This window comes from Saccostrea cucullata, unplaced genomic scaffold (assembly GCF_032062105.1).
Source record: "Saccostrea cucullata isolate Sc308-1 unplaced genomic scaffold, CSIRO_AGI_Scuc_v1 ctg3318, whole genome shotgun sequence".
Lineage (NCBI taxonomy): Eukaryota > Metazoa > Mollusca > Bivalvia > Ostreida > Ostreidae > Saccostrea > Saccostrea cuccullata.
The window spans coordinates 11,500-22,973 of record NW_026933254.1 but is presented as its reverse complement, the minus strand read 5'-3'; the positions used below and the strand labels follow the sequence as shown (position 1 = coordinate 22,973).

The window sequence follows — 11,474 nt, the reverse complement described above, 5'->3', positions numbered from 1 at the left end:
GATTATGTGACACATGCATTACATATTGGTCTGACAAGGAAGTTCGATTTCTTTTAGTTGTTGATATCTGTATTATCTGTTAAGTCATTGTCCTTTCCACACACCCAATCAAATATAAAATCTTGAGGTTTATTGATTTTAAACTTTATCTTCATTAATGGGTAGATAAAATGTGTTCTAGAAATAAATGTGACAATACAAAAAATAGTTTTTAGCTCACCTCAACGAAGTTGGGGGAGCTTATGTAATACCCTCGGTGTCGGCGTCCCAGGTAAGTTTTTTGAGCAGTTTTCTTTTTAAGTACTTCTATGTCCTATATTGATTAGACATGCATGGAAGATGGTTCTAGTGTGTTTCATTGTACCAGTCAAAGTTTCAGATGCTGCAATTTCAGCAAAGGAATGACCAGGTTAATGTTTTTGGAGCAGGTTAACATTTTTGGTGCAGTTTTTGGTGTAGGTTTCATTTCCAAGTAACTGTAAGCCCTATGTTGACCAAACTTGCATGGATGATACATATAAGGATGCATACTACCGGGCTTGCTTCGGATGCTGAATCTGACCTACATTTTCCGGTTGAGTGAACAGGTTAAAGTTTTTGGTGCAAGTTTCATTTCTAAGTAACTATAAGCCCTATGTTGACCAAACTTGCATGGATGATACATCTAAGGATGCACACTACCGGGATTGCTTCGGATGCTGATTCTGACCTACATTTTCCGGTTGAGTGAACAGGTAAAAGTTTTTGGTGAAGGTTTCATTTCCAAGTAACTATGAGTTCTTTAATGACCAAACTTGCATGGATGATACATCTAAGGATGCATACTACCAGGCTTGCTTCGAATGCTGAATCTGACCTACTTTTTGTGGATGAGTGAAAATATTAGTTTTTGATGCATGTTTCATTTCCAATTAACTATGAGCCCTATAATGAGCAAACTTCCATGGACGATACATCTTAAGATGCACACTAATGGACTTGCTTCGGATGCTGAATTCGACATACATTTTTCAGATAATAGACCAGGTAAAAGTTATTGTTGCAGGTCTATTACCAAAAAACTGTAAGGCTTATATAACATTGTATAAACCAAACTTGCACAAATGTTGCATCAAGAGATGAAAACTCTCAAATTTGCTTCAGATGCTGAATTTTGATTACATTTTCATGAAGAAGAACTAGTTTAAATTTTTTATGTAGGTCTATTTCAAAGTATCAGATCAAAATTGCTTAAATATTTTCATTTTTGGAATGTACACTTTTTGTTGGTTAATGGTGTGACTTTGCCTTACTTAAAGACAACATTCGTTGAGGTGAGCTCTGTAATCTCTGATTACCTATGTTTGTCTGTTGTTGCAACAATAAACATGCATAGTAGAGATCCCGCCGAGGATTATTTTCTATCCGCGCCTGATCTAGTAATAGTATCAATAGTGCAACAGACTATACTATTTTATGCACAATGTTCCTTGAAAATGGCTCGATATGCTAAGTTTTTATGCAAAACAGACACCCATTTTTTTTTTTTAAAAAAAACCCATGGTATTGCACAACACAAGAATCAAACATGGCCATGATTTTATTAAGCAACTCAATTAATGTTTATATTTTCAACCACTCTACACGTGGTTGAACACGAACGATTAAAAAAGCTGCCACTTCCAGTCATGGGCAGGGATTTATTTAAAAATATACATCAATTTTTATTACCATTTCATTTCCTGCCATTATACAGTCAGTGTAACAATAAAAACATTCATTTCAGCTCTGAACTGAACAGGCATCTGAGTAAAATACAGCTCTGAAAGAATATCGTAAAATGGAATTTCATCCTCGAGCTACGGTTATGCAGATACTATGGAATCATTGGTTCCCAATGAACAATGATGATTCCACAGTAGGTGGTTGTACTGATCACTTGGAAGAAGTTGGAAGGCTAGGATAACACAGAGAGCACTGACTAGTGCGTTATACATCATGTACATAGAGGATATTCAATGTTTTGTAGCTGAATATGGAATTTATTTCACGAGTGGGACAGGATTTTTGATATTTTCACGAGTGCGAAGCACGAGTGAAAATATCAAAAAATCCTGTCACACGAGTGAAATAAATTCCATATTCAACTACAAATCATTGAATTTTCTGTTTATTACATTTCTAAATAAAAATTCTTTGATTTTTCCTTTGCCTCTGTCTTTTTGTAATACAGTCATAGGCTCGTGACGTCATAGTTGAGCGGTTGATACGTCATAGCTATGTGAAGTGAAAACACTGTAAACATGGATTTAGAAACATAATTTTGGTAATTTTGACATTTTATTCGCTGTCAGAATGTTTTATTTATTTCCATCTATCTTATAATAGGTCAAGAAAGATTTTTTTTACAGCAATCTTCGTTATTGGAAGAGAAATCGAGAGTTTTCCTGCACTTCTGATATTCGTCACACTGTGACAGGATATCATTTTGATATCTTTTCACACTGTGACAGGATATCATTTTTATTCAATGAATAAATTACAGTATTTCACGGGTAAAAATGTAATAAATTGTCATACTACATATGTATGGATACACCCACTCCACTGTAAAGCTAGCTAAAAAATGTTTAGCATTTTGTTTCTATATAGCATGACTAAAATTTAATGTCAAACTATCATGAAAAGAGATTAAAAACATTTTTTCCTTCATTAGAAACATGTTTTGTTTAATTTTTCAAGGTAATAAATACAAGTAGTAAGGTAAATCCCTACCAAACAGTCTAGAATTACATAACATTTCACTGACAAAGATATGCATTAAATTATTATAATATTCATATATTTCAAGTTTCATTCTGATGTAGTATGCAGATTGTATGAAAAATATATCTGATTTTAAATACATTTTCTAAATCATAATACATGCAACATTTTAAAACATTTATACATTTACAGTCAAACTTTGTTATCTCAAACTTGACAGGACTTGGAAAAGCTTCAAGATATCAAAGGATTCAAGATAAAAAGGCATATCAATGGTTATTGCATTCACTTGAATTTAAACTGGGACAGTTTACAATTTTTTTAAAAATTTTATGATAATTAAAATGTTAATTGTTCTATTCCAGTTACTATACATTTTTGCAAATTTTTCTAGCTATCAATTTTTCTTCTTCTATAAATGAATTTTCTTAAATTCATTAATAAATACGAAAAAATTAAGCACAGGTTGTACTGTGCGCGTCGATCAAACAAGTTCGCGCATCACCAGATCTGGTCGAGTGTCCAAGCCAGTCCAGAGACTGAACTTATGACTTGTATATTTCGTAACTGTGTTATTGTTGGTTAATGCATGATAACTGTGACTTGGGGATAAATTACATGCCTGCACAAAACTACTTGCTTAACTAATAGCATGATACTTTGAAAGAATTAAAAACATGGAATGAACAAAACAAGTACATAATCAGCATTACATTATTTACATTTTGTACCATAATTTGCATATACACTACTTCTAAACACAGCACCTTCAAAATATATCCTGAAGATCTGATGTTACCCAAGGATTTAAAGGATTTTCCTCTGTAACATGGCAAGTTTGATGAACGCCTCTATGATATATTCTCTATCCTGGGTTTTCAAATAGTCATATGGTTTTGAAACCTTCAACGTTGGCCGATCTCCACTTCTGTGCTTCACATTACCTTCTACAATGTCATTGTATTGTTCCACACTCATTTCCAGCACAGTAAACGTCACCTACAAAGTGACCAAATATAAAAATCAGCATCATAAAGAACAATGCATGCTAAATTTGCTTTGATAAATCTCAACATATTTAAGAGTAAATTAAAATCAATAATGATCATCTCAGTAAGATATTTCTTGAGAAAAACATAGGCAATCACAGATTACAAAGCGCACCGAGACAAGGCATCACCTTTATGAGGCATCACCTTTATGAAACCACCTTTATCATAATATATGAAAATCACACTTTGTGATCTTGGATATTCATGGATACTGTTTTGACACAATATCGTATATCATCAGTTAAAACATTGTATGATATTCATGTGTTCATTTCATACAGTATTATAAGATACAATGTTTATCAATTATACAATAATATAAAATATGATATTGCATCATATGATACAGTAAAATACTAATTAATAATATAAATACAATATTGCATCCTATCATATCAACAATATGTATCATATAAATTAATACAATAAAATACCGCAATAAATAACAAGAGGCCCATGGGCCACATCGCTCACCTGAGCACTGTGGCTAGGAAAAAGTAGATATTGGTTTATTATTGAAAAGTTTAAATCCAAAAGTAGTCCCATGACCAATCATGGCTTTGCTATTCTTGAGAAAAAGATTTTTAAAGAATTTTCCCATATATTTCATGTTAAACTTTGGTCAGCCATTGTGACCCCGCCCTACCCCCGGGGGTCATGATTTGAACAAACTTGAATCTACACTACCTGAGGATGCTTCCATATAAATATGATCAATTATGGCTTTGTTATTCTTGAGAAGAAGATTTTTAAAAAAATTTCCTATATATTTCTATGTAAAACTTTGGTCGGCCATTGTGGCCCTGCCCTACCCCCGGGGGTCATGATTTGAACAAACTTGAATCTACACTACCTGAGAATGCTTCCATATAAATATGATCAATTATGGCTTTGTTATTCTTGAGAAGAAGACTTTTAAAGAATTTTCCTATATATTTCTATGTAAAACTTTAGTCGGCCATTGTGGCCCCGCCCTACCCCCGGGGGTCATGATTTGAACAAACTTGAATCTACACTACCTAATGATGCTTCCATATAAATATGATCAATTACGGCTTTGTTATTCTTGAGAAGAAGATTTTTAAAGAATTTTCCCATATATTTCTATGTAAAACTTTGGTCGGCCATTGTGGCCCCGCCCTACCCCCGGGGGTCATGATTTGAACAAACTTGAATCTACACTACCTGAGGATGTTTCCCTATAAGTTTCATCTTTCCTGGCACAGTGGTTCTGGAGAAGAAGATTTTTAAAACATACCACCAAATTTTCATTAATTCCCAATTATCTCCTCTTGAATAAGGGCGTGGCCCTTTATTTGAACAAACTTGAATCCCCTTCACCCAAGGATGCTTTGTGGCAAGTTTGGTTGAAATTGGCCCAGTGGTTCTTGAGAAGAAGTCGAAAATGTGAAAAGTTTATTTATATTTAATTTATGACATTGTATCATGTTATACATTATTGTATTTGATCACATAATACAATATCATAATATATTGTAAATGATACGATGTAGTATTATACAATATCATATCACATAATAGATCGCAATATTGTAACATACAGGGGTGTCTCTAAAAATTGAAGTAGAAGGAGGAAATGAAAAAGTAGAAGGGGGGTCTGGGGGTCTTGCTTATTGCTACATTATGTTTAAAATGCAAAAATAGCCGGGTAATTAAGGCATCATAGGCGGGGGAATTCCCCGCCTCCCGGGTCTTAGAGACAACCCTGAACATTTGATATGATATTGTATATAATATATTATACAATTATTGCTGTTTTTTGAGGTCAATACAATGATTTAGCCATCTGAGGAGTGCAATATTCACTGAGCCCGAAGGGCGAGGTGAATATTATACTTCGAAGATGGCTAAATCATTGTCTTGACCGAAAAAACAGCAATAATTGATTTATTATATGATTCACTGATAAAATAATACATCTCATTACTTGTTTGCATTTAATTAAGTCCTAGCCAAATACAAGAGAGAAGCAGAATTAAAATGTGAATAAACCTTACCAGTCGTATCAATTTGAAATGGATTTTTTTTATCAATTTTAGTTGCCATGAAAAAATATATAATGTCAGTCTTTTTTATAGGATAGATTTTGAAAGGAAGGAGTATTATAAGGAAAAAATGACTGCCAAAAAATTAAAAAAAATTGTTGTTCAGTAAAAGTGTTGGAGGGGGGTCCCTGCATCCCCTCTTACCACCCTCACCCTAAAATATATATTCGTTTATGTTTTGTTCACATGAAAAAAAAAAAACATAGTCGTTTAAATAGCTTTCCAAAATAATTTGTATCAATTTGGAATTTCCCAATTTATTTTTAGATCAATGTAGAGGAAATAAATCCTTGTATTGACCTGGAACGTCACGTGCAGGTCAATACAACATAGTATTTTTCTAACATAGTTGGATCTCAGCCAATCAGAGAAATGGAAATTATTCAATCATATAATAATATATATTATATTTATAATATAGTATGATATTCTATTGTATGATACTGTATCATATTTGATACATAATATGATATGTATCATATGATACAATATCATGTAATATAGTAAAATATTATACAAATATTGACTGGGGTTGAGGGCAATATTGATTATATTAGCCCCAGAGGGACGAAATATTGCCTGACGCAAAGCAGAGGGCAATATATTTGTCCCAAGGGGGACACACCATCCATTCAAGTTTGGTGAAGTTAGGACCAGTAATAACTAAGATATATTTTTTAGCATCCTTGATATTGGAGATCAAGCTCTGCATCTTAAGTTACCTCTGCGATTCATTCATATTATAGTTTAAGGTGGAATAACACACCTGGACAAAGTCACACAAATTAACAGTAAATTATTTGATTATAAAAGATATAATGATAAATAAACTGTAAATATGTCAAATGATCGAAAAATTTGCAGTTTGGGGATAAAAAATGAATATCTAAAAAATTCAATTCAGTAAGTAAAAATAAAAGCCCTGCGGGAGTTCGAACTCAGAATGTACGGATCACAAGCCCAACACGTTATCCACTGAGCTATGGAGTAAGTTACATATTTTCGTCAATAAAATCATTTTAAAAAAAGAAATATGGTTTGTTTACATAGGTTCAATATACCAGTAAAAAATCTTTCTAAACCAGATTTGTCTATCTTTTTATTTATTTCAAGCAGTATTACACAATTCCTAATGTTTAACACATTCATTTTAGGTTTTAAAGTGGAATTTTCACTTTAACATTTAAATTGTAAACAAATGCTTTGTTTACATAGCAAAGAATTTCAAGCTCTGTATCTTGCTTATAATTCAACGAATTACACTCAACTTTCGGTTGCTTATTAAGAATGCCTTCCTAAAGCATTGTAAATATTAAACTTGGAAAAATAATTTTTGACCAAAATCATGACCATGCCCCTTGAAACATGTGATCTGTTCCAAAAAACATAACCTTATCCAGCATCCGAAACCTTTGGCTCAGATTCAGCATTCAAGCCTGTCAGGTGAATCAGTATCATATAAGACTCACCATCCATGCAAGTTTGGTGAAGTTAGGACAAGTAATAATTAAGATATCATCATCAGAGGGCACCTGTTTCAAAAACTTTAACCAGCTCTTAAAACCTTAACTTCATCCAGCATCCCAAACCTTTGGCTCAGATTCAGCATTCAAGCCTGTATGGTGTATCAGTATCATAAGACGCACCATCTGTGCAAGTTTGATAAAGTTAGGACCAATAGTAACTAAGATATAATCATCAAAGGGCACCTGCTCCAAAAACTTTAATCAGCTCTAAAAACCTTAACCTCCTCCCGCATCTAAAATTTAGGACCCAGATTCAGCATCCAAGCCTGTCTGGTGCATCAGTATCATAAGACGCATCATCCATGCAAGTTTGGTAAAGTTAGGACCAGCAGTAACTTAGATATTGCTATCAAAGGGCATCTGCAACAAAAACTTTAACTTGCAACAGAAACTTTAACTTGCTCCAAAAACCTTAACCTCCTCCAGCATCTGAAATTTAGGACTCAGATGCAGCATCCCAGTCTTTCAAGTCCATAAGTATTAAGTAGGTCCAGATACATCATCCATGCAAGTTTGGTGAAGATAAGACAAGTAATAACTTAGATACTGGACCTGCAACAAAAACTTTATCCAGGTCCGGACGCCAACGCAGAGGCCGAGGGTATAGCATAAGCTCCACCTGACTTCGTCTCGGTGAGTTAAAAAATTCTCATAAGGAAATATATCAAATTATAAAATAAATTAGCGGCTTTATTTGATTTTTTTTGACCTTGTATTCATTTGATTTAATTCAAAGGTGCACAGTCACAACTTTAACTGTACATTTCCAAATCTTATTGTTTTCATTTTCAATGCTTATTATGCAAGTTTCTTTGGTAATATCACTGGTCAGCCAAAATGTTAGTTGTCAAGCTTTAAGGAAGTGTCACATTCAAATTTGTTTAAAATAGTACCCTCTATTCAGTTAGCATTCAATGTGTAAAAACCGGGGTAGGTAATCAGATTACAAATCTCACCAAGACGAGGCATCACCTTTATGAGACCACCTTTATCATTTTATATGAAAATCATAGTTAATGATCTTCAATATTCATGGATACTGTTTTGACAAAATATTGTATATCATATATTATTTATCTTCCATTTAAAGAGGGCTTTGCCCTTCATTAAAGCCATTTAAAATTTAAGAATCCTTTGTACCAAGTCTGGTTTAATTTGGCCTAGTGGTTCTAGAGAAGAAACAAATAATGTGAGAAGTTTACAGCAAACTGACTGACGACGGACAACAGGTGATAAGAAAAGCTCACTTGAACCTTTGGCTAAGATGACCTGATGATGCCTGGAAACCAAAAGATCTATAAGTATCAGCACCAATTATGATGGAAAATGTAAATTGAAATATTTTGTATAAAAACAACTGCAATGTAGTGTTGATATCGAGAAAAGTACCAGCTCTACATTTGCAGGCAAACGAGTGTCTTATGCTCCATGCTTTCGAATGACGCCGGTGAAACACTGATATTCAAATCACCAGCACCAAATCATAGGTGATCATATAGAAATACAACACCAAGAAACTTATTTTTTAACAAGAGGCCCAGGGGCTACAACACTCACCTGAGCAACAATAGCATTAACTCTGATTAAATTAACTTTATGGTTTCAAATACAGAATTTATGGACAATTTAGAAGATTTAGTAGATCTTATTCAAACATGTTAAAAAAGATTTTAAATTTTTTTTCACCCCACATTCTAGAGTTATACATTAAGCCTCTCTTGTGATTCAGTTTTTGAAAAAAAAGCCAGTGGTTCTGGAGAAGAAGTCGAAAATGTAAAAAGTTTTAAGATAGACAGAATGATGAACCATAAACAGAAAGTGATCAGAAAAGCTCATGTGCTCATGAGCTAAATATAAATTAATATGAATGATGAAGTCTAGTGACCTAAAATTAAAGGAAATTAATCAGACCTGTGTTTCTTGCACAACTAATCCAAATATTTTTCCTTTCTTTATTGTGTCTGAAAAATGGAAAAGAAGGTCCCCTCCATGCTGGCCAATGATTTTATCATCAAGATGCAGAACAGTTTTGCGGTGTGCAGCCTCTGTATTAGTTGATGACAAAATTTGCTCTGCTGAGTCTTCAAAATTGATTTTTATTTTTGTATGGGTTCTGCTGCTCAGTGGTGAATAACTTTGGTTTAGTTTTGGACTGTCTCTTTTGACCTAAAAAAAAAAATAGTAATTATAACCAGAAGTCTCTGTCGAGACTGAAGCTCTACTGGTTTGTACTTATAGCAAAAGAAGAGAAAAGTACTTAGGCAGTTGGGAATTGAAACTTTTCAACAGCAATTAATAGAAAAATGATCCTTGATTAAGTCTCTTTATGTTTTAGTGTAGTCTACTTGCATGCCACATTACATTATAATCAGACTAAAACTGTATTTGGAGTAGCATTTTGAGTGTATTAAACAGAAATTTCTATTTTTAGTAACCATGGCAACACCGTTCATTGAAGTGAAAAACTATACACAGAATTATGTACCTTAGTGTAGTCTACTTGTGTGCCAAGTTATATTGAAATCAGACCAAAACTGTAGGAGGTGTAGCATTTTGAAATAATTTCACAGAAATTTCTATTTTTAGTAACCACAGCAACACCGTTCATCGAAATCAAAAACCGATAAACAGAATTATGTATCTTAGTGTAGTCTACTTGTGTGCCAAGTGACATTGAAATCAGACGAAAACTGTAGGAGGAGTAGCATTTTGAAAGAATTTCACAGAAATTTCTATTCTTAGAAGCACGTCAACACAGTTCATCGAAATCAAAAACTGATAAATAGATTTATGTACCTTAGTGTGTTCTACTTGTGTGTCAAGTTATATTGAAATCAGACCAAAATTGTAGGAGGAGTAGCATTTTGAAAGAATTTCACAGAAATTTCTATTTTTAGTAACCACGGCAACACTGTTCATCGAAATCAAAAACCGATACACAGAATTATGTATCTTAGTGTAGTCTACTTGTGTGCCAAGTTATATTAAAATCAGACCAAAACTGTAGGAGGAGTAGCATTTTGAAAAATTGTTTACAGACGGACAGACAGACAGACAGACGGACGGACGACGGACGCATTACTATCGCATAAGCTCTTCTGGTCTCTGACCAGTAGAGCTAAAAATGGCACATTGCTAACTTTATTCAGGCAGAAAGATAATAACTGGTTACAAAATCACTAATTATTAGCTTAAGTTGAAAAAACAATCAAAATATTGATTGTATTGTGGTTTAATGTAAATCTATATAGTTTGAAAATGCATATGTGAATTGGTTTCACAAAATTACTTACTACAACATCAAAGAAAATTAGGATTTCCACCTTTTATGTAAAAGATGTTTTTGTATTTCTTATGTTTTTTATTATTATTATTATGGGTTTCCATCTTTTGTTCACTTTTCTTCATCATTAAGGACTTTTCTTTCCAACAGAAGACCTTTAATATTGTTTTCGTTCAGTTTTTTTCCTTCCGTATTCTTTTTTTTATTACAAATTTTATGTATGCGATTTCTCAAAAACTACAAGACCAATTTACATGAAATTAAATACAACAAAATATTGACCCAGCGAAAATATAGCCAGGGCTTCTACAGTACAGTGAAGTTGCCCTTAATGAATCGTTCCCATTAACGAATCACTTTCATATAAACAATTCGATCTGTATTTTTCTTACCAGGGAACAATACTTAGCTTAACCTATCCTGTCATGCTGAGTTATTCACACTTTTGTCATTTAACATGAAATTATTAACCAGAAGTCTCTGTCAAGACTGTAGCTCTACTGGTTTGCACTTATAACAAAGGATGAGAAAAGAAGCCATTGCCATCAGACCAAAACTATAGAAAGAGTAGCGTTTGAAAGGAATTTCACAGACATTTCTATTTTTAGTAACAATGGCAACACTGTTCATTGAGATCAAAAACCGATGCACTTTTTTATATATCTAAATGTAGTCTACTTGTGTGCCAAGTTATATTGAAATCAGACCAAAACTGTTGAAGGAGTAGCATTTTAAAGGACTTGCACAGAAAATTCTATTTTTAGTAACCATGGCGGCACTGTTCATCGAAATCAAAAACCTA

At 33.3% G+C, this 11,474-nt stretch overlaps 2 protein-coding genes across 2 annotated transcripts in view; one reads left to right on the top strand and one right to left on the bottom strand.

Annotated features, from left to right (window-relative positions):
- The window catches only part of LOC134237785 (uncharacterized), a 33,032-nt gene extending 30,974 nt beyond the window's left edge, over positions 1 to 2,058 (top strand). The window contains exon 5 of the mRNA XM_062719927.1: positions 1,766 to 2,058. Within this exon, the coding sequence (XP_062575911.1) occupies positions 1,766 to 1,805 (40 nt within the window). The 3' untranslated portion in view covers positions 1,806 to 2,058. The remainder of the gene's footprint in view (positions 1 to 1,765) is intronic.
- Positions 2,059 to 3,347: 1,289 nt separating this feature from the next.
- On the bottom strand, positions 3,348 to 9,555 carry LOC134237786 (uncharacterized; the record flags this gene model as incomplete). The annotated part of the gene is made up of 2 exons (XM_062719930.1): positions 3,348 to 3,744; positions 9,301 to 9,555. Coding segments are annotated over 2 exons (447 nt in total), but the record flags the coding sequence as incomplete, so codon positions are not given.
- Positions 9,556 to 11,474: the final 1,919 nt, after the last annotated feature.